At 36.3% G+C, this 25,000-nt stretch overlaps 1 protein-coding gene across 6 annotated transcripts in view; it reads left to right on the top strand.

The window, feature by feature from the left end:
- Positions 1–25,000, top strand: part of LOC128660571 (triple functional domain protein) — a 763,036-nt gene that overhangs the window by 663,932 nt on the left and 74,104 nt on the right. For all 6 annotated transcript variants that reach the window (XM_053714497.1, XM_053714496.1, XM_053714493.1 and 3 more), the window contains exons 35-37: positions 17,622–17,914; positions 20,075–20,245; positions 24,586–24,681. In XM_053714497.1, the coding sequence (XP_053570472.1) occupies positions 17,622–17,914; positions 20,075–20,245; positions 24,586–24,681 (560 nt within the window). The remainder of the gene's footprint in view (positions 1–17,621; positions 17,915–20,074; positions 20,246–24,585; positions 24,682–25,000) is intronic.

The following is a 25,000-nucleotide window of genomic DNA, read 5'->3' as shown; positions in this document are numbered from 1 at the left end:
AAATAATAAAAAATATTTTTTTCCCCAATTTCTACTAATAGGGGCCATTTATTTCTCAAACACATTCCTTCTTAATTGTTTTGAGAGGGGGTGGGAAAGACAGGAAATTGAATCAGCCTGAAAATATACCATTTTCTGCTTTCCTTGATTCCCAAACTCCATACAAATAATTAAATAGCATTTAATCACTGGTCTCATTCTCACGGGAGGAAACTGCAGTCATTTTTGAAGAAGTCAAATATAAACTGTATAAACAAGCAAACAAATATAAGAGAAGACCACTAACATTTTTATGGGGGGAAACAGGACTGTAAAACTGTATACTACTTTGTAAAAAATCATTCTATATTTTTAAACGTATACTGTTTTGGTAAGAACCATTGTGTCTTAAATACTATGTAAATATAAATAGTGTAAAACACAAACGTAAATTGTGTTAGGCTGAAAAGTATTAATAAATAATAAAAGTAATTCTATAGATTTTTAATCATCACTGTGGAATTAAGAAGTGAATAATTGTTCATACTAACAGAACACTTTAATTTCCTGATATTTTGACTCAGTGTTGTTTTTAAATTACTGTGTTAATAAAGGGCAAATCCAGGAAAATACCATTCTCATTTTTTTTTATGATGAACAGAAAGTTCTCTGTTTTGGCTGCTCAAACTTTTTCAGACTTGCAGAGCCAAGTTCAAAATCCTGTGTATATAACTTTAGCAGGACAGGAAAAAGGGCACAGTTTAAATGTAAATTATTTAACAATAACTCATTATGTTAAAGTGTTTAAGTACTGCATTATAGTGTGTATGTATATATATATATATATATGTATATATGTGTATGTATATGTATATATGTGTATGTATATGTATGTGTATATATATATATATGTATATATATATATATGTGTATGTATGTCTATGTATATATATATGTGTGTGTATTTATGTATGTATATATATACACACACACACATATATATTTTCATGATTCAGATAGATCATGCAATTTTAAATCTTTGCCATGTATTTATATTTTATTTTGTTCTCTTTGTATTCCTTGTTGAAAAGTATACCTAGGTAGACTCAGAAGCTGCTGATTGGTGGCTGCTTATATATGCATCTTGCCATTGACTTTCAGCAAGTGCCCAACAGTGTGTTGCTGCTCCTTCAACAAAGGATATAAAAATAATAAAGCAAATTAGATAATAGAAGTAAATTTCAAAAGTTGTTTAAAATAGTTTGATCTTTCTGAATCATGAAATAATTTTTTGGGGGTTTGATGTCCCTTTAATTAAAAACAAGGGGGGGGGGAGTTAGAAAACATCTTGGGTTTGTGCGTTTAATTTCATTTAGATGTGTTATTGTTTTTATTTATTAAAAAGATATTGTGTAGAGCCCAGCTGTTCTAATAAATGTTTCACCCAGTTTTATATTAAAGATAAATATTCTTTATTTACAATATTGCATAATATCTTCAGAAGGCATCATGGGATAGCCTTATAATTAGGCACTGGCTCGTTGGTTTAGAGCCCTCAATACACTCATGGGTGCCCCCTCCGCCCACATCACATAAAATGTACGTTTGTGAGGCTGGTACCTTTGTAGACCTTGCAGCTAGGAAGTACAAATCCAAAGTTGGCAAAGCCCACTCTCTAAGATTTCTTGCACAGCCTTTTCACCAATGACACAGTGGTAGGGTTAGGGAAGAGAGGAAGTTAAAGGGAAAGAAATGTTTTGTAGATTATCTATTGATATAGGGAGTGTTTTTGTAACAATGTAAAGTTTTACCTATTTTTTTTATAACATTGTGCTGATTTTTTGACTCCTAACCAAGCCCAAAAGTATCAGATGTAGACTGAAGTCTCCTGCTTTCTCCTGGTTGTGTAATGGGTCTTTTCATATGCAAGGGGTGGGTCTTCTCTTCCTGCTTTCCCATCCCCTTTTATCAACAGGGCCAAACATGGAAGTTCTACGTTTTTTAAAAGGTTTTATACTGGATTTTTATATCAGTATCTGTGCATATTCTTCTTTATAGTAGTGTCTATTACATGCAGTTATATGACAATTTCTGTACACTGTCCCTTTAATGATAGACAGATTGGTGGTCAAGCACCCGTGCAAAGCAACAGTTCTCCTTTCAAGCAACACAGGCACAAACAAAGCTACTGGCCCCTAGATTTTAAGGGGACAGTCTAGTCAAAAATAAACTTTCATGATTCAAATAGGGCATGCAATTTTAAACAACTTTCCAATTTACATTTATCACCATTATTGCTTTGATTTCTTGGTAATCTTACTTTAAAGCTAAATCTAGGAGGTTCATATGCTAATTTCTTAGACCTTGAAGGCAGCCTCTTATCTGAATGCATTTTGACCACAAGAGGGCATTAGTTCATGTGTTTCATACAGATAACATTGAGCTCAAGCACGCGAAGTTACCTAGGAGTAAGCACCAATTGGCTAAAATGCAAGTCTGTCAAAAGAACTGAAATAAGGGGGCAGTCTGCAGAGTCTTAGATACAAGATAATCACAGAGGTAAAACGTGTATTAATATAACTGTGTTGGTTATGCAGAACTAGGGAAAGGGTAATAAAGGGATTATCTATTTTTCAAAATAATAAAAGTTCTGGTGTGGACTGTCCCTTTAAATAAATTTAGCAAGCTCTGATCTATTCTGTTACTTACAGTGGACCTTTTCCATCTATACATATTTAACAAGGATGCAGTTTTCATGGCAGATTAGCTATTTTTTAATCTAATGTGTTACGATTAGTTGTGTGGCCCTTTGTTTTTATTGTAGTAAAATGTAAATGCAAAGTTTCAGTGCCATTTCATATTTTTAGGTTTATATTTCAGTGAAATTGTCTAAATCCGTAATACAATTATAGGCCTTTCTGGGAAAAGTGTAAGATATAATCCACCTGATGTACAATCAGGCAAAGATTTGTAAGAAACATTGTCCAGTGCATCCTGGGAATAAAGAAAAATCTCACAGCTTTTAGTGTGTCCGCCCAGCAGAGTCTGTATCACAGATGTTCAGAGCCCAGGGTATTCCAGAGTAACATATATTGTTGGCATATGTAAGGAAATCTTTATTGCAAGTGAAAATAAACAGGTAGTCATATAACTAGAGTTCAGTGGAAGATGTGGTTTAGAATTTCTATATATTGAAGGAACTTCTAAAGAAAAATACATTAGGCAACCAAAACTGACCTTTTTTTTATAGCCTTAAAAGGGACATGAAACGCACATTTTTTTTCTTTCATGATTCAGGTATATCTTGAAATTTTAAACAACTTTCCAAGTTATGTCTAGTATCAAATTTGTTTCATTCTCTTGGTATTCTTTGTTGAAGGAGCAACAATGCAGTACTGAAAGGTATCTGAACACATTGGTTGAGCCAGTGACAAGAATATATGTGCAGCCATCTCCCAGTAGTGCAATTCTGCTCCTGAGCCTATCTATGTATGCTTTTCAACAAAGGCTCAGTGAATGCAACAAATTGAGTAACATAAGTAAACTGCAAAGTTATTTTACACTACATGCTTCATCCAAATCATGAAAGTTTAATTTTGATTTTACAAAACATGTTTTTGTTCTATTATCTTGTTAAAGTGCATACTTAAAGGACCAGTCAACACTGTAGATTTGCATAATCAACAAATGCATGATAAGAAGATAATGCAATAGCACTTAGTCTGAACTTCAAATGAGTAGTAGATTTTTGTTAAATAAATTTCAGTTATGTTTATTTCCACTCCCCCTGTATCATGTGACAGTCATCAGCCAATCACAAATGCATATACGTATATGCTGTAAATTCTTGCACATGCTCAGTAGGAGTTGGTGACTCAAAAAGTATAAATATAAAAATACTGAGCACATTTTGTTAATGGAAGTAAATTGGAAAGTTGTTTAAAATTGCATGCTGTATTTAACTCATGAAGTTTAATTTTAACTTGAGTGTCCCTTTAAAGGGACATTAAACACTAAATAAATGCTAGATAGAATGAAGCATCCAAAGATAAGATTAGTCTGAGAATAAAATGTAGATGTCATTTTTAAAGATTCATTAGTTGTTTAAATATTGACAAAATAAGTGTAACGTTTTATTGTCTATTAAACAATGGGAGCTGCCATATTGTAACTTAGGTTACCTTCTCTGTTGTGGCCAATTAGAGACAGTTATAAATAGGTCACTACAGTGTGCAGTCAATGGCTGTGTGGAATATATTCTTGTCACTGGCTCAACCAATGTGTTCTGCACTTCCATTTCTAACAGGAACTGAAAAGCTCACAATCAGGAATGACAGGAAAAGGGGACAAAATATTAAAAGTACATTGTAAGGTGTTTTTTTTTATATATATATATATATATATATATATATATATATATATATATATATATATATATATATATATATATATATATATATATAAAGAATAACTCATTGTGTAGTTCATTAACAAATCTAGACAGGCCCAGAGGCTTGTTTTCCCACAGAAAACCTCTGAATTATATTGTTACCAATGCAGCAAAGGATTCTGGGTAAGATATGTAAATTAAGTACACAATGACACACCTTTTTACTTCAGTCTGCTTTTCAGCAGGTTCCCTTTACGCCAAAGTATCGCTGTTCACACAGCTTATAAACTTAGCTAGGATTAGTGCAGTGATTCATAACCATCCCAGGAAAGACTGTTTTGTGGTTTTTGCCACTCATCAGCTGGGAGAAGGTTAGAATCTCTGCTGGGTGAAGTTGATTCCAGGCAGAATACAACAACATTTTAAATTAGGGGGAGATAAAAGGCGAGTTTAAAATCCTCCACTACGCACAAAATATAGAAAGAATAACTCATTGTGTAGTTCATTAACAAATCTAGACAGGCCCAGAGGCTTGTTTACCCACAGAAAACCTCTGAATTACATTGTTACCAATGCAGCAAAGGATTCTGGGTAAGATATGCAAATTAAGTACACAATGACACACCTTTTTACTTCAGTCTGCTTTTCAGCAGGTTCCCTTTATGCCAAACTATCGCTGTTCACACAGCTTATAAACTTAGCTAGGGTTAGTGCAGTGATTCATAACCATCCCAGGACAGACTGTTTCGTGGTTTTTTGAAAGTTTTTCACAGTTAGACAGTACTAGTTCATGTGTGTCATATAGATAACATTGTGCTCACTCCCATGGAGTTATTTAGGAGTCTGCATTGATTGGCTACACTGTATGTCTCTCAAAAGCACTAAGATAAGGGGGCAGTCTGCAGAGGCTTATATACAAGCTAATCAAAGAGGTAAAACATATTAATATAACACTGCTAGTTATGCAAAACTGGGGGATGGGTAATAAAGGGATTATCTATCTTTTAAAACAATAAAAATAGAGAGATGGACGTGTAATCTCTGAGCTCCAAGCTGAAAAGTATAGAAAGTCAGCCAAATAGCTTAAAAAACCTAGCAGAGCTACCTCAAAGTTCAGGGAAAGGGGCCCAGACATCAGGGCCACAAGTTAAGCTGCCAGACAGATAAACCGGACCTGCAATACGGATCCCAGAGTGCGCAGTGTGTTCGCGCCGAAATCGGAAGAGGCCCTGCAGAGATAATGGCGCGCTGAGCAAGCGCCACTCACTATCCCACAGCCAGACTTAAAGGTCAGAAGGAGATCGGCTGGAAAACACACGGGGACAGAGCAAGCAAACCAGATGCAAGGGGGCTCGCTTCCCGGACTTGTCAGATCCCATAAAGACTCACAGGTAGGCGGCAGCCATTAGTGACATACTCAGGCCCAGAGTAATCTGTCTCAACTAACATCTCATAGTTAAGAGCCGGAGGGGGGGACTACCCTGTCATATCAAATACACTAATTTTTACCCCTCCATGCCTCAATGCATTATACGCTGAGCAGCATCAGAATAAGGGAGCAGATGTCACAGCTCCGGTTACTTTTCAAGCAATGAAGGAGAAATACTAAACATAGAGACATTAGGTAAGACCATCTGAAGCATACTGTGAATCAGCAAAATTACAAGGAAGGGCTATTTTATATTAAATAGAAGAGTGCTGGGGCTAACTTGAATCATAGGATTAGCAAATAAAGTTTGCAATACACAGACACAGGAACGCTGCTTTACAGGGAAAACTAATAACAACTTCACTACCCCTACTATGTAAGCCCACGCAGCAATAAAGAAGAGATACTAAAAAAAGACCTGCATCTCAGTACAAGCATATAAGCAGACAGACTTATTCCTCTCAAATAACCAGAAACATTTTTTTCTCCTCATTCGATTAGCAATTCTGCTCTGCATCACTACAATAATACTTCCAATCTGAAGGTTCCACATACCCATATATTACATCTCTACGAAATACAAATCTTATTCATAGAAACAGACAGCTAATATGTCAGTTAAAAAACCTGTTAAAGGAGAGAAAACAAATAAACCACCAAACGTGAGCACTTTCTTTAAGCCCACACGTCACACCAAATCAGTTGAGCGAGTAACCGCTGAAATGGATAATGACTCAGATACAGATGGAGACTCTTCTCCCCTTAGTGAGACAACTCCAGTAACAAAAGCAGATCTTAGAGAGTTAGTCTCAAAACAGGACATAGCGGCAAATTTTGAAAAATTGTGGGGGAAAATAGACTCGATGCATACTGCTGTCACGTCTAGCCTTACTGACATTCGAGCTGATTTGGCAGACCTGGGAGGGAGATTGGAAGTTCTGGAGGAGCACAAAGACACAGTAACAGAGGAACTAGAAGCTACGTCTCAGGCTCTACAATTACAACAACAAACCATTGATAATTTACAGGACAAGGTCGATGACCTAGAAAATAGGTCGCGCAGAAACAACATCAGACTAAAGGGAGTCCCTGAAACAATCACTAACCCTGACCTCAACACATATCTGCAACACTTATTCAGAAATATTACAGGGGAGACGGAAGAATCAGAATTTGCTATTGAAAGGGCCCACAGAGCGCTCAAAGCAAAACCCAAAGGAGAAGCACCCCCTAGAGATGTCATCATCAAGCTTTCATTCTTCCAAGATAAAGAGAAACTTATGCAGGCCTCCAGAAACAAACCAACCTACAAATTTCAAGGCAGCGTCATTCAGTTCTTCCAAGACCTCAGCCTCAGAACTCTTCAAAGAAGAAGCTCTTTACGCCCTCTAACGTCTCTTCTACGCAAAAATCAAATAAAATACAGATGGGGCTTCCCCTTCGCCCTACATATCATCAAAGATAACAAGACCATCACAGTTCAAAATACCGAAGATATCTCATCCACTTGCAAAGTACTGGGGTTGGAAACCCCGATAACACCAATTGAGGAACAGTCACAATCGACACCGGGGACCTCCGGCCAAACCAGATGGACAAAAGTAAATCGCAAAAGAGTTAAGAAATGACACACATCTGACACAAGAGAAACGGTTTCTTGCTCTTTACTTCTAGGACACCACACGGGCGTTCCCTAGGTGGAGCACCTGTGGCGGATATTTTCACTCTTCACCTGCAGCAACCGAACAAAGTTAATAGTTTACTTCCTTCAATACGAGGAAGACAGTTGAAATTAGTTCCTGTTTAAAAACACAATTAGTTAGGTTAAAATGATTTATCAGACGCTGACACACCAGCAGAATATATATCCATTGTTATTACTCAGCTTATTTAATTAGCCCTTAATTGTTCTTAGGAATAATGTACATTTACCCACCAGTTAGGTGTAAACTTTCTTTTTACAGATTTTATTTTTACTGTATGTTTTTCATTAGTTCTGTTTTATTAATATTTTCTCTTTTTTTTAAGGATGCCGAGACTGCTCTCCTCCACAGGTCAGAACAACACATAATTATCCTCTTGGTGAACTCATTCATTTTTCCGGGACTGTATGTATTAATAGTTTGGGTTCTTAGATTGACAAAGACTATGCACCACAATACACTAGTTACATGATCCCACAAATACACCTCATATCTCATAATGTGAGAGGTTTAAATACCAATATCAAAAGACGTACAGCCATGTCTCAATATCACCTCCTGGGGGCCAATATTCTATTTCTCCAGGAAACTCACTTTACCAGAGATATAATCCCAAAATATTGGGCCAGAAATTTCACACAACACTTCCATGCAACTACAGCAACAAAAAAACGAGGGGTGTCAATCCTTATTCACGCAGATTTAGCCTTTAGACATGAATCTACTATAGCGGACAAGGAAGGGCGATACCTTATAATTAAGGGCCAGTTTGGTGAAACTAATGTTATTCTTTGCAACATATATGCACCAAATGACAACCAACACTCTTTTTTTGGTCATGTTTCCAACCTTCTCACTGACTGGTCCCAATATAAAGTTATACTGGCAGGTGACTTTAACGTTACCATGACCAAATTTATAGAATCCAAATCCAAACTTACAGCTAAACATATAAGACATAATAAAATAGTGAATTCTATTCAGGAACATCTAGCTCCACATGCACTGTTTGACTCATGGTTCACATTATATGGAGATACAACAGACACGACTTTTTACTCAGCCGCCCACAAACAATACACGAGACTTGACTATATATACATTAGCCAGATTTTACAACCACTCCTCCAGACATCGACAATCCACACATGTGTGTGGTCTGATCATTCTATACTATCCCTGCATCTAGAAGGACTTGTAGATACCCAGAGAGCTAGATCTTGGACGTTCGACCCATCACATCTTAAAAACCCCATACATAGAGATAAATTTGTTAAGTATTTGACTGACTTTTGGGAACTCAATAAAGATTCTACGTCCAATCCAATATCCCCTTGGGCTGCACATAAAACATACATGCGAGGATTATTCATCCAAGACAAATCCATTAGAAATAAACAGTACAAAACCCAACTAACACAACTACACAAAGAAATATCTGACCTAGAGAAACAACACAAGCTAACCCAGAAAAAGGAAGTTCTATCTAACCTCACAATTAAGAGGAACAATCTGGCCAACATACTAAACAACTACTCAACTAGAGCAATACAGAGACTAAACACACAATATTACATCCATGCGAACAAACCCGATAAGTTCTTGGCAAATAAATTAAGAGAGAGGTGTAGGGCTTCTATTATCCCCTCTATCTTTCTCACAGATGGCACCTCCGTGTCCCATCCACAGCGCATAGTGGACGCGTTCGCAGACTTTTACGGAAAGTTATATGATGGCAACAAAGTAGCACAATCCAATAAACTAGAACACCTCACTTCAAAATTCTTGAGGGACTCTGATTTACGCACACTCACATTAGAGGACAATGACACACTAAATGCCCCAATCACGAGAATAGAAATCTTGACGGTCATCAAGGACCTCAAGACGGGGAAGGCTGCAGGGCCAGATGGATTTGCAGGGGAATACTATAAAACATTCAAAGAAATATTAGTTCCTCACCTTACAGATTTTTGTAATTTCATTCTAGAAGGTCATAGTATACCGAAAGACATGTTACAAGCCAAAATAATAGTGATTCCCAAACCAGGTAAAAACCATAAGCTGTGTGCAAGCTACCGCCCTATTTCACTTATCAACCAGGACTTGAAAATCCTGACAAAAATCCTAGCTAATCGGTTAAAACATATTCTTCCAAAACTGATACATCCGGATCAAGTAGGGTTTGTAAAAGATAGAGAAGCACCAGACAATGTACGTCGGTTGATAGATATTATAGATTATGTGGGGGGAACTCGGATGCCTTCTCTGCTTCTATCGCTGGATGCGGAGAAGGCATTCGATAGAGTAGACTGGAGATACATGTTAGCTGTGTTACGACAGATGGGATTTGGGGGTGCCTTTATCAAAGCTCTAGACGCAATCTATTCGATCCCCTCTGCCCAAGTATCTGTCTCAGGATATAAATCTAAGACTTTCCCCATACTAAATGGAACGAGACAGGGATGCCCGCTTTCCCCTCTACTTTTTGCGATATGCATAGAACCCCTTGCGGCTAAAATTAGACTAGCAACAGACATTACAGGTGTGAAGGTCAGAGACCAAGAATATAAGCTAACACTCTTTGCGGATGATATCCTTCTAACACTTTCGAAGCCACTCATATCAATGCCCAACCTATACGAACTATTAGACCAATTCTCCCAAATCTCGGGGTATAAAATTAACCTTGATAAATGTGAGGCACTATCTTTAGGGCTTCCACAACACACCAAAAAAATCCTAGAAATTAATTTTGAACTAAGATGGGCCACTCATTCACTTAAATATTTAGGAATTAATCTAACATCCCAGATTAACCAACTATATAAATATAACTATGAACCTATATACAAAGAGATCAGGAAAAATATAAACAAATGGAAGACACACACTTTTTCGTGGTTGGGCAGATTGGCGTCAGTTAAAATGTCAATCTTACCCAGGATACTATATTTATTTAGGACCCTTCCCATTAATGTACCGATAAATGATCTTCAAAAATTACAAAAAGAGTTAATAGCCTTCATCAGAGGAAATAAAATAGCCCGAATATCAACCGCACTTTTTACTAAACACCGGGGGTTGGGAGGAGTAGGAGCACCTAATATAATAGACTATTACAGAGCAGCGAGGTTAGCCCAGACGACATTAACAGGGGGAAGAACGGAAGGAATCATATGGCCCTGCCTAGAAACCAGGCTTAGAGACTCAACCTATCCTGACGATATTCTTTGGAATAGACACATTACGAAGAGGCTCACAGACACACCAGGCTTACATGCCACAACTCATTCTATTCAAATGTGGTCTTTTTTGACCAAAAGACAAAACCTATTATCTAACCAAACATTAGTATGTCCAATCAGATACCTACTTCCTAAAGATCTACATCTTACCTTAGATAAATGGGCCAATAAAGGCCTATATAGGGTGGCAGATTGGATGGAGGGTAAGAAACCTAAGACATTCAACCAGATTCAGACCCAACTAGACTCAACGAAATTACATTGGTTCCAGTATTTGCAAGTCAACTCGGCAATACATGATTATACAAAAGACCTCCTGCCTAGTGTACCCACTGCGCTGGAGGCTCTGCTTAAATCCACACAGAGACCAAAGGGGGCCATCTCCAAATTATATTTGCAGATCCAAACATCTAGTAACTCACCTAAATCTAAGATGCTCCTGAGCTGGGAGAAAGATTTAAACCTGCACAAAGATAAAAAATGGTGGGATGACTTGTTTGATTCAGCTTGTAAAGGGCTACTAAGTGCAGACATGAGAGAAAACACAATCAAGACCATGTTTAGATGGTACCTAACTCCGGTTAAAACTGCCCACATGTCTTCTAGTCACAATCGGTTTTGCTACAGGGGATGTGGGGAAGTAGGCTCATATTATCATATGTGGTGGGAATGTGAGACAATACAAGAAACCTGGACTAAAATATCCGGCTTACTTAGCTCAGTCTTGGAGGAGCGCATTCAGTTGACCCCAGCTCAGGCTTTACTACATATACCTCTTTCACAATTTAATAAACAAATAAACACATTTATTAAAATCATCTGCACGGTCACCAGAACCTGTATTGCAAAATACTGGAAAATCACAGCTCCTCCATGGGAGGAAATATATAACAGAATATCCTTAACATACCGCATGTACGAATCGGCCTCACAAGTGATGGATACACAGGTACAATTTGAGAAGGTCTGGTTTTACTGGACAATGAACAAGGCGTTAACCACGGGGGTCTAGATGTGGCCGTGAGATGTAGAAAGAGAGAGAGACTTAGGGGTTGACAAGTAGAAAGAAGTGGAGGGGGGACTCTCGGCAATCCTTTATCCTTTTTTCTTTTTCCTTTCTGATACCCTTTTTTTTTTATGCACTGATTAATTGGAGAATTTGAATGGTTTTTAGGAGTTTAATTTAGATCCTATTTCAGTCATTCCTAGTTGACTAATGTTACAGACTTTTCATAATTTTTTTTTTTTTTTTTACTTTTTTGTTATAATTTACTGTTATAATCTTATGTAAAATGGTATCTGGGAGACATCACTTCTTGGAGCCATTCGGAAGCTGTAAACACACAAGGCTTGATCAGATATTTAATGACTAATCGACATGATGATAATGATCATTTGTATAGCTTATATTGTTGAAGCAATTTGAAATGGACATGTCTACTCTAAATACTACACCTTGTATTCTAATCTATTCAGTGTACCAACTGCTCCATTGATGTGTTATTACCTGTTACACTTCGCATACCTTTAATAAAAGATTTAAACATAAAACAATAAAAATAAATTCTGGTGTAGACTGTCCCTTTAATGCAGCCCAGATCGTGATGTCATTAGTGAGCGGAGCTTGGTGGCCATTTTAAAGTGACCAGAAACAATATTAAAGGGACACTGAACCCAATTTTTTTCTTTCGTGATTCAGATAGAGCATGCAATTTTAAGCAACTTTCTAATTTACTCCTATTATCAATTTTTACGTTGTTCCCTTGCTATCTTTATTTGAAAAAGAAGGTATCTAAGCTTTTTTTTTATTCAGCACTCTGGACAGCACTTTTTTATTGGTGGATAAATTTATCCACCAATCAGCAAGAACAACCCAGGATGTTCACAAAAAATGGGCTGGCATCTTAACTTGCATTCTTGCATTTCAAATAAAGATATTGAGAGAATGAAGAAAATTTGATAATAGGAGTAAATTAGGAAGTTGCTTAAAATTGCATGCTCTATCTGAATTACAAAAGAAAAAAAATTGGGTTCAGTGTCCCTTTATTTTATTTTTTTCTTTTACTGCTGCATGATATAGAAAGGGGTGCAGTAGGCTATTTGCAGCTTAATCTAAAGTAAGACTTTAAGATGACTAAGCTGTACACTGTAGACAGTCCCTTTAAAAGTAAATCATACACACTTAAAAACCTGTAACATTTACACACAAACACAGACTTGGAAGCGTATCTCCTAATGGTTCTGAATGTTGCAGAACTGTCCCCAATTTAATTCTCTCTTATCCCCACATTGCCAAGTTATTATTATTATTATCAGGTATTTGTAGAGCGCCAACAGATTCCGCAGCGCTATGATATATAATTAAATGTTAGTAGTGGTACTCTGCACATTGTAAGGAATCCACTACTGGGTTTTTTCATTTGCAGACAAGCTCTGAGCATGTGCAGTACTTGAGGACAAGTATTACACGAGGGATGGGCAAATGTGGTTAAAGTGCATTTCACATGGAAGAAAAAATAGTCCCGTGGCCATTTGTTTTGGACAATCGAATGTTAAACGAAAATCCATTAAAGTTCGGTAATCGAATGTTATTTTCCGGTTTTCGAATGTTCATAATTAGATTGAATATCCACATTTGAAATTTTGAATGTAACATTTGATTTAAAAAATACTATTCAGAAGTTCAATAGTTCATGTGGTAGGGAAGTTATTAAATTGACACATAATAGATACAAATATATATCGATTTTAATTTTTCTATTTCGAATATGGTATAATTTGAATATTGCATAAGAAATACTTTTACAAATATATTGATTCAAATATTACATTTAAAGATAGTTTTAGAAATACTATTAAATAAATGTTAGATTGTTGTACAAACATTCAAAGTTTGAAACAAATTAATGTTAAAATTAGTTCCATTTTTCAAATGTTACAAAGCCCATCCCTATATTACACACACACTCACACTCACACTCACACACACACACACACACACTAGACTCTTAGTCATAAATTGGACCGACAAAAATTTGCTTTAGTACCACTGCTAAATGTTCCAAATATGAAGCTTTCTTCCATTGCTATGCCCTCCCATTTCATATCTCAACATGTCCTACTTTGGTACAACCTAAATTTGAGAAGTATGTGCTGTAATAGCAAAGCATAGCTGTCTTGTTTAACAGATATCACACATAAAGTACATGCAGTGTATCATATCACAAAATATTCAGACTCAATTAGATGTAAGAATGTACCATCTAGAAAATCTTTATAGATGGGGGGGGAATAAGCAGTTACATATGGCTTCAAGGTCTCATTAGTCAAGAAATATTTGTTCTTGTACCCAATTAATCATTTATAGCTAGAACATTGCATTAAATATAACTCTGGTAATTAGGTCTCTCTAACTTTTGGAAGAAAGCTTGATATCAGCTGAAGAAATGTATGAAGGTTAAAGTGATAGTAAATCCTCGCGTTTGTGAAGCGCAAGGATTTACTAGTGAAACAAATAAAAAGGACTTTCAGCCATGAAGTATAAAATACTTCATGCTGAAAATTCCTTTATTTGTCTGTAGCGTTCGCCGCGCTGAGCACCTCAGACCACCCATGGCAGAACGCTAGTTTGCTGTGAGGGGATGTTTCAACCTGTTAGCCAATAGCTGTGCGGGCCAGCTGGCACTATGCTGTATTGCTTGCACGCTATTGGCTAAGATCACCTCACTGAAAAATAGCATGCTGCCGGAGGTGCTCAGTGCGGCAAAGGCTTCCGACAAATGAAAGGAACTTTAAGCATGAAGTATTTTGTACTTCATGACTGAAAGTCCCCATTATTGGTTGCCCTGGTAAATGCTAGCATTTCACAAATTCTGGGATTTACCATCACTTTACCCTTGCTATATTCATAGTGCAATTTTGATTCCAAGGACATATCACTTGTGTATTACTCTTCTTTGTCATAGCAAGACTTGCTCTTCGGGTCACAGCCTGCTCATATGATTTAAGTTTCTCAATATGGAAGTGGTTAGGCTACAGCTAACGGCTCACATCTGATTATTGTTTGCTGAAAAAAAAAATATCTAGGGGTTATTAATCACAGATGATGTAAAGTTACAGTGATGGGAACAGAGCAAATGAGGCTAAACTCTCTATATACTTAAGTCCTTGGGGCTCTACAGTAAATTTGTTCATTTGGGTGTAACTTCATATGTAATTTTGGGAGGGGGTAGTATAGATTGTCAGCTTGTACTCTCTATGAACTCTGACTTCATCCAACTACAGGCAACTGTGGTTTTTACATACTGCAGAAATTTAGATGCATTCACAAAAAGGCTGAAAGTGTCTTTTAGCTTTTTAAAGTTTAAGGAATAAATATCCTTAAAGGGACATTGTACACTAGATTTTTCTTGGCATAAATGTTTTGTAGATGCTTATTTTTTAAGAACATTGTGCTGATTTTCAGACTCCTAACCAAGCCCCACAGTGCCAGAGGTATACGTGCGTTTACAGAATCCTGCAGGCTTCTGTTTATCTGTCTTCTCATATGCAGGGAAGGGGGAGGTGGGGAGTTTCTGCTCTTTTTGTTTATCCAGCCCCTTTCAGTTGGTGTCCCAGACTACCTCGTCAACAGTGCTAAACTGGGAGCTTCTAAGTAAGTTTTTAAAAGGTATTATACTGGATTTTTAGATCAGCATCTGTGCATAATCTTCTTTATAGTAGTGTCTATTACATACAGTTATATGAAAATGTATGTATACTGTCCCTTTAAAGGAACATCAAACTACAATGTGAATTTAATTTAGCATCCATAATACTACTTTATTTTTTCTCCAAAAAACACTAACACAAAAAGTATCTAGCTATTTTATACAAATAATACATTTTCCACTTATATTGACACATTATGAGCAAACTTTAAATAAACAACTTAGACGTGTGCCTTTAAAGAGACTTGAAACACAAAAATTGTTTTGTTGATTCAGATAGAAAATACAATTTTAAACAAATTTCCAATTTACTTCTATTACCATATTTTCTTTGTTCTCTTAGTATTTTTTATTGAAAACCAAGGAGGTAAGCTCAGGAGCGTGCACCTGTCTGGAGCGCTATACGGGATCAGTTTTATAAAAATGTTATCCATTTGCAAGAGCACTAGATGGCAGCACTTATTTCCTGCCATGTTGTGCTTTAGACACCTACCCTAGGTATCTCTTCAACAAAGAATACCATGGATATACCAATTGAAGCAAATAAAACAAAGGGACTTGAAAGTCAAGATTAAAGGGACACTTTAAGTAAAAATAAACATTTATGATTCAGAATGCAGGTTTAAGACACTTTCCAATTGACTTCCATTATAGCGTTTTGCACAGTCTTTTTATATTCACACTTTCTGGGGAGCAAGATCCTACTGAGCATGTGCATAAGCTTACATTGTATACATATACTAGGCTGTGATTTGTTGATGTCTGTCACATGATTACAAGGGGCCGGAAAATGAGAGAAAATAAATTGTCAGAAAATAATCTACTGCTTATTTGAAATTCAGAGTAGATGTTTAATCATTGTCTTTGTATTATGCACTTGTTTATTATATAATTTCTACTGCATTGAGTGGTCCTTTAACCATTCAATTTACTTCTGTTATCAAATGTACTTTGTTTTCTTGGTATTGTTTGTCTAAAGGTATATCTAGGTATGAAAAACACAAAGCTCCACAGCACATGACGTATATCTCACTTTATTGCAGAGTGTGAGTCCAACAAGTAGCAACGTTTCGGGCTCTCAATCCTTATTCATGCTGTATAGTGTATGATGAAACGTTGCTGCTGTATAGCATGAATAAGGGTTGAGAGCCCCGAAACGTTGCTGCTGTATAGCATTAATAAAGGTTGAGAGCCCGAAACGTTGCTACTTGTTGGACCCACACTCTGCAATAAAGTGTGATATACTTCATGTGCTGTGGAGCTTTGTGTTTTTGATGCTATATGGAGACCTGAAGTGGGTCTCTAGTTTTGCACTTGCACATAGGGGACTGATTGCTGATTCCTGTTCTTTGTTTATGTATATCTAGGTATGCTCAGGAGCAGCTATGCACTACAGGGATTTAGCTGTTAAAGGGACATAATACTCATATGCTAAATCACTTGAAACTGATGCAGTATAACTGTAAAAAGCTGACAGGAAAATATCACCTGAGCATCTCTATGTAAAAAAGGAAGATATTTTACCTCACAATCTCCTCAGCTCAGCAGAGTGAGTTCTGTGTAAAAAGTTATACTTCACCTGCTCCCAGCTGCAGGTAAAAAAAAAAAAAAAAAATGAAGAAATGAACAGCAGCCAATCAGCATCAGCAGTGCTGAGGTCATGAACTCTTACTGTGATCTCATGAGATTTCACTTAACTCTCATGAGATTTCATAGTAAGCTTCCTTTACCTGATTGGTGAAATAATATGAGAGTTCACGAGGCTCATCCTTTCAGCTGTCCCAGGACAGACGCACTAAAATGCTGCTTAGAAATCCTTTACAATGGGAGGTGGCTACTGAGGAACTTTTGAGGTAAAATATCTTTCTTTTTTACATAGAGATGTTCAGGTGATATTTTCTAGTCAGCTTTTTACAGCTGTGCTGCATCACTTTCAAGTGTTTAAACATTTGGGTATTATGGCCCTTTAATTGGTGGTCACACACACACATGCCTCTTGAGATTGGCTCACCAGATGTGTTCAGCTTAAATTGTAGCCTATAAATTTGTTTTATGGTTTTAAATGTCTGCATGCAAACCCAGATCTTTGTAATACATCTTAATTTAACATCTTTTTCATGTATATATTTAATATATATATATATATTTTTATCCTTTCCACAGACTCTCTCTCAGTATCAAGTAATGACGCAAGTCCTCCAGCATCCATGACTTCTCTTCAGCCGCACATGATTGGTGCACAGAGTTCTCCTGGCCCTAAGCGACCAGGCAATACACTTAGAAAATGGCTCACCAGCCCTGTAAGGAGACTGAGCAGTGGAAAAGCAGATGGGCACGTGAAAAAATTGGCCCACAAGCACAAGAAAAGCAGAGAAGTGCGCAAGAATGCAGACACCGGTTCACAAAAGGACTCTGATGACAGTGCTGCAACACCCCAAGATGAAACTATTGAAGAAGTGAGTGAATACCATTATCGGAATTTGACAATAGTGCTTTAAGGGTATTAATCAAAGCTCCCTGATGACTGGAAATTGGGTATTTTTACAGCAAATAATTGCAAAAATGGCTGCAAATATGTTTTAAGAAAAAATAATAATTACACTTTATTAGAATAAACATTAAAAAGGTAAATATTCATAAAATATTTTTTTTAACCCTTTAAGGACACAGCTTTCAGTTTGCTCAATTGTTTTATGACGGGAAAATTCTGTCATGTCCTTAAGAGGTTAAAGTATGCGTAGAGAATATTTTCACCAAAATACTCTCCATATTAAAGTGCTGCCAAAATTGATGTATTTCAGTTTGAATATAAGCATTTTTGTAATATACATGTATTATCAAAAATGCTTCTTATAAAAGCTATAACTGTTTCAAAAAACTATTTAAGTATGCACCATGTACCAGCATTTTAAAGACAGCACTTGCTCAGAGAGCCTAAAAATGACACAATTTGTTAATTGCTGACATGATACAAGTCCCACTGGTGCTCTGAGCAGCTGCACTATTTAAAATGCTGGTGCACTGAGAATATCTAGCTATGCTTCACATGCACGTGCAGAGAAAAATGTTAACACTAAAACAGTGATTCCTTTTACTAGAAGCATTTTTGCCCATACATGTTTATTGCAAATATGTTTATGTTCAAATATGTAATTCATCTACTGGTATGTGCATTAAAATATTGACCGGAATGATCCTTTAATCATTACCTAAAACCAGTGTGCAACCATTTTCCCTCACAATCTCCTGTGCGTGGCGTGGTTCTGCCACTTCCCGTTTGCTGCTAAATATAGACAGTAGAGTGTCAAATTTCATAACAGGCATTCAGAGAAGGTTGGTATTAGTGAGAAGGGATGGATGCTTGGCTTGGCACACTTGATAAAAATAACACATCTAGGTTGTGTTCATTCGTTTTAAATTAATGTTTGATGGGCATAAGGCATTCTGATGGAAATAATATTCAGACAGAGTATTCGAGCGTTAACATTTGATATTTAAAGAGTAAACATTACTTGTGTAGAAATATTCGAATGATAGAATCAAATATCAAAGAGATCACTTGTTCTTCTATTTAATTATCAAAATGCCAGTATTTGCCTGCCCCTATCAGTAAACAGTTTCAGGGATTATTCCTGAAAGTTGTTTTATTCAGAAAGTGATGCGGTATAACTGTTTTAAAAGCTGACAATAAAATATCACATGAACATCTCTACGTAAAAAAAAAGTAGGATATTTTACCTCAAAATGTCTTCAACTCACAATAGTAAGTGCTCTGTGAGCAGTTATTCTTCAGCTACTGTCCAGTTGCAAGTTGAAAGAAAAAAAAAAGAAAAATCAGCAGTTAATCAGTATAAGCAGTTCTGGGATCATGCTTTACTTTGCAGTAATCTCATGAGATTTTATTGAAATCTCCAGAGATTTAATAGTAAACTTCCTTAAACTGAAGAGGGGAATAACATGACGGTACCTGCACATGCCAGATGCACGCTCCCCTGCAAGTCCCAGGACTAGCAACCTGATTGGCTGCTTAAAGTCCCTATACAATGGGATGTGGCTACTTCCTTTTTTACATAGAGATGTTAAATCGGCTTTTTACAGCTTTGCTAAATTACTTTCAATGGCTTAAACATTCGGGTATCATGTTCATTTAAAGAGTAATCCTATGTGAGTTCAGGAGAGTGCATGTGTCTTTAGCCATCTGCCAGCAGTGTTTGCAACAATGTTTTACATAGTTATATACACTGCTGCCGTACACTGCTACAGACACGTGCAAGCTCCTAAGCTCCTCTCAGCCTACAAAAGAGGCTGCAAAACAATTACAATTTTGATAACAAAATAACAGCTTTTAAATTCAATTAAAATGTATGGTATGCAAAGCTTTTGGATTGCAGTGCTTGATTGCTTATATATTAAATGCAGATTGATGCTCCTTCTTTTAAAGTAGATGTATCCATGCAGGATTTTCTAATGAATCGTTTTTTATGCCACCTAGGAAAAAGCACTGCAGACTTTGTAAAGCTGGTAGTAATTTATTAATAGGCTGTTTAGTTCTGTCCCAAAACGGCTTTTTAGTTGCAATTTAGCTTTCTGACCCCTGTGTACATTTGTCATTATAGCGGGTACGGAATGAAGGTCTCAGCAGCGGCACGCTTTCTAAATCCTCCTCATCTGGCATGCAGAGCTGTGGAGAGGAAGAGGGTGAAGAAGGCCCTGACGCAGTTCCATTACCACCTCCTATGGCCATACAACAGCACAGCCTCCTTCAGCCGGACTCCCAGGACGACAAGGTAATTTCCACTACTGCGAGTATATATAGGCCAGGGCTGTGCCAGCCTTTTTCCGCTTAATGTGAAACTGATTACCTGTTATACTAACTGCAGAGTATAAATTGTATAAACAATTGCTACTTTAGGTTTATTTTTGTATACAAAGTAGCAGTTTTGCAAAGTGAAACCACATCCCATATAAATGGGCTGAGCTTGCAGGGAAATCAGACAATATATATATATATATATATATATATATATATATATATATATATATATATATATATATATTACACACACACACTATGGCCTTCTTATCTTATCAGTATAGGTGGGGATATAACAGGCAAAATCAGTTATTTCAAATTACAAAATTAAGGTAAAAGAGATTTTTGTAAATAATTTCATACATTTCAGTTTTATGTCCCTTTTAAGAAAGTGAAAAGATTTCTGCACCTATACAACTGGTTACTGATGTAGCAGCTGTTATTTATAGCTTTTTCTTTTTCTGGTGTTAATATCGATTTAGAAAAAAACAAAAAAATAATGATATAAACAATTAGATTTTGCCATTTGGATCTGTTATAATAAAAAATGCATATTGCCCTGAAGCACAATCATTACAAGTTATTGTTTTTTTGTTTGTTTTTATTTTTTGCACTTATGGTTCAGAGCTTCCTATGCCACTTGCTTTTTTATGTTGTTATATGCTTTGAAAACCTTGAAATAATGTGGTTTTAAAGGGACATAAAACCCAAACATTTTTTGTCATGATTCATATAGATCTTACGGTTTTAAACAACTTTCCAATTTACTTCTGTTATCAATTTTTGCTTAATTCTCTTTGTACCCTTTCTTAAAGGCGTAGCAATGTATAAATGGGAGCTAGCTAAACACATCCGGTGAGTCAATCACAAGAGGTATATATGTGCAGCTACCACCTAGCAGTACTTACCTGCTACTGAACCTTCCTAGGTATGCTTTTCAACAAAGATTATCAAAAGAACAAAGCAAATAAGTTGATAGACATAAATTGGAAAGTGTTTAAATTTGCATGCTCTGTCTGAATTACAAAAAAAATATTTTTGGTTTCATGTTCCTTTAAAGGGATATAAAACCCCAACAATGTTCTTTTGTGATTCAGACAGAGCATGCCATTTTAAAAAGAGTTTCCAGTTTTTTCAAATTTGCTTTGTTCCCATGATATTCTTTGTTGAAGCGATACCTAGGTAGTCATCTGGAGCACTACATGACAGGAAATAGTGCTGCCCTCTAGTGGTCATGCAAATGGATAACATTCTAGCAAAACTGCTGCCGTATAGTGCTCCAGAAATGAGACGGCTACTAAGCTTACACCCCCTGCTTTTCAACAAAAGATACAAAGAGAACGAAGAAAAAATGATCATAGAAGTCAATTAGAAAGCTGTTTCAAATTGCGTGCTTTGAATCATGAAAGAAAAATGTTGGGTTTCAGATCCCTTTAAGAATGCCTTTTCTATCCCCTCCTCCTTTGTGCTATTTTGCTTCTACCCTATTAAAAACTCTGTCTCTGGGAACTCCTATTGGCAGTTTTACCGTATTGCCCTTATTACTGGGGTCACCTAGTAATTTTCATAATGGAAACAGTAAAGCCTATCAAAGATCTGTCACATTGTGCAACCTCTAATTTGCAGAAACCAGCTTACAATTCCATTAATACACAATTTGGTTGCAGCAGGAAAAATATATAATTTTTATTTACTTTACTTTGTCACCAACTCTGGCAACAACTGGGTCTCCTTTTGGCTATGTTACATACATGGTTACCTTGTTAAACCATTTTGTGTTCACAATTTTTATTTTCCAAATCGTAATTCTTTTTAAACTTTATTTTTTATTTCTAGGGAGGCAGATACAGATAAAACATGATACCGTTTTAGAATAGCATTACAAAAAAATATTAGATACACCCCAGAGCAAAGATGTAATATTTTTTTCATTGATATATGACACATTTGAAGCATGGCTGTGCTTAGCTGTCAATGCACTTGAAATCGCACAAACAGCGCTGTTGTATTGGTTTTTGTGTTTATTTTACATTTTTGTACAATTTGCTATAAGTTTGATCTTATTGTAAAACTAATTTTCTTTTTCTTTCTTTTTTTTGTGTGTGAACGTACTTTTCCTTGTGTTTGTGTGATTTTTGTTTAATGGCAGCATTATGTTGACTTGTGTTCCGTCTCTGTTTTGGCTCAGTTTCCATACCTTTCTATATAAAGTCGTTTACATCTGTTTATCCTCACCCCTTCCTCTTCACCCCTTCCTCCTAATATATTTTAAACATAGTTTCAAAATGAGGACATTATACTTAAAAAGGGGGATTCTCCTCGCAAAATGTTGTCTTTGACTTTATTTTGTTGTGCATAAGTGTTAAATGGAGCTAGTCTGTTTTGTATGTATGTGCATGATTTAGTTCCCATGAAATACAATCTGTATTGTGCCTTGTTCTGGTTTCCAGTTACTAAATGACATGTGATTCACAGACCACATGTTTTCTAAGGATTGTAACTTGAAATGAAAGCTCCTTAACCTTGCATCCTCTGCTTGTCGACTCCCATGACTCCCCCCTTTTTTTGGCCCACGGTTTGACACTCTTATAGAATAAGAGGCCAGAAAGCTACTGTACTCTGCATATACCAGTGGGCAAAATGGAAGTCATAACGAATGGTGAGCGACCTCCCAAGAAACTCTGCAAAAGCTAGACATCTAATCATGTATTCTTATTTAATACAATGGGATGTGGTTTACAGGTTGAAGTTTCCTCCAATTAGTGTCTATTTTAAAAAAAAAAGTTAAATAGCTTCATTGAGTATAAGGACAAACTAGTCAACCTTTAAATGCTCATCAATGCATTTCAGTTATGTATAGAAGCATTTTTTGCAATGCACTATAATGCCTATTGGATGCTTGTTAAAGCTACCTCTGTTAGCAGGTGCAGTGTTTAAATGGTGGTGAATGGCGTATATGTTGCGGGTAAAGTGAGATATTGGGTAATCCTAGGATTATCCGGGTAAAATGGACATTACCCAAGCGGCTTGTGGGCCCAAAGTATGATCACAAATCCCTCATAGTGCGGAGTCACCGCATCAAACATATATAGCATTCACTGTAATTTCCCCATGTTCACTATTTTTTTTTACCTCCATCTGGGGGGTTCAAGGGGGGCAAAGGGGCCCTTGTAAACCTCATTCCCCAAGGTTCACTTGGGGTGGATGCGAGAGGATCGACGGGGCGCCTTCCTTAACCCCCCTAGGCAAAAATAGTGTAGATGGGGGAATTACAGTACATTGGCTTTACCTACAGCCGCTTGGGTAATGTCAGGTTTACCCGGGAAAACCTAGGATTACCCGGATTTCTTACTTTACCCGTAACATATATATATATATATATATATATATATATATATATATATATATATATATATATATATATACATTCACAGGAAATCTAGGGCTGAAGCATTGATCACTTTTACCAGACACTTGCCAAATGCATCAATTTAACATTGAAATCTATAGATGCACATTTTCAGATTTTGTGTCCCTTGAAAATGAACAGGACTATTACTTTTGTCTATTCCATATACTCTACAGAGAGCATCGCAATGTAATGTTGTGCAGCTGAAAAAGACGTAAAAGTGTTTAAGGGCAATATTCCATTGCATAAAATGTTATACTCTTTTTCCTTTTAAATAGAGACTAAAGATTCAAAATCAATTTTGAATCCAAAGTTATTTGGGATTCATCTCACAATTCAAACACAGAGAAGCATTCACATTGAACAAATGCTTACTGAAATTTTAATTCATGCCTATAGGGAAGAATGAGTGATTTAATGTAAACTTCCTCAAACCAAAAAAGGGGATATAGCTTCCATTTATTTATATGGAATACTTAAAAATGGGCAGGTTTAAGAAATGTGTAACTGTGTAAATTACCCGTATACCGTTATGTCCAATTCTCATTACATGAAAGACGACAAAATGAATCAATATTAATGTGTATTACATTTTTGACAATTTAATATGAATTTGGGTTCAATATATAATAATATTTGTAGCCATGTAAATTTGTTTACAATTAGCGATCACATAAATACTTTAAATCCACAGATAAAACGCAGAGCTCAGTTTAAAAAAAAAAAAAAAAAATAGTTTGTGATCTGATTTATTAAAAACCTAATTATCATTTATGGTGAATTAACACCAAAAAACGACTGACAATCTTCCCCAGGTAATATAATATTGCATGTGTTTCAAATAACTTTTTTCTTTTCATGTAGTTTGTGACTTTCATGAATAAACGCCTCCTTTTTCCCCACAGACATCATCTCGATTACTGGTACGTCCAACCAGCTCAGAGACGCCAAGTGCAGCCGAGCTTGTCAGCGCAATTGAAGAACTTGTGAAGAGTAAAATGGTAACTTTCAAACAACATTTTAGTTTCTGGTTAGGACCATTAAACTTGACTTTTTAACAACGCATCAAATGTTTCATTATTTCAAGTGAAACATTGCAATATATATTCATTATTTATGTAAAAACTGTGCTTGTTTTACTTTCTCCCAGGGAGGCTTGGGTTAATACTTTTAGGCAATTTATGTGAGTTTTTGTTTACTTTCCCTTCCCACCCTGAGCTTCTATAGTGTCACTTGCTTTTTAAAGGTGGGATTAGCAGTTTTGCATCAACAATCATAGGAAAATTATTATTGTTGAATCAGTGCTAAACCACCTTAAGG

The sequence above is a fragment of the Bombina bombina genome, chromosome 5 (genome assembly GCF_027579735.1).
Source record: "Bombina bombina isolate aBomBom1 chromosome 5, aBomBom1.pri, whole genome shotgun sequence".
NCBI lineage: Eukaryota > Metazoa > Chordata > Amphibia > Anura > Bombinatoridae > Bombina > Bombina bombina.
The sequence above is the reverse complement of the archived record's forward strand: the minus strand, read 5'-3'. Positions and strand labels throughout refer to the sequence as shown.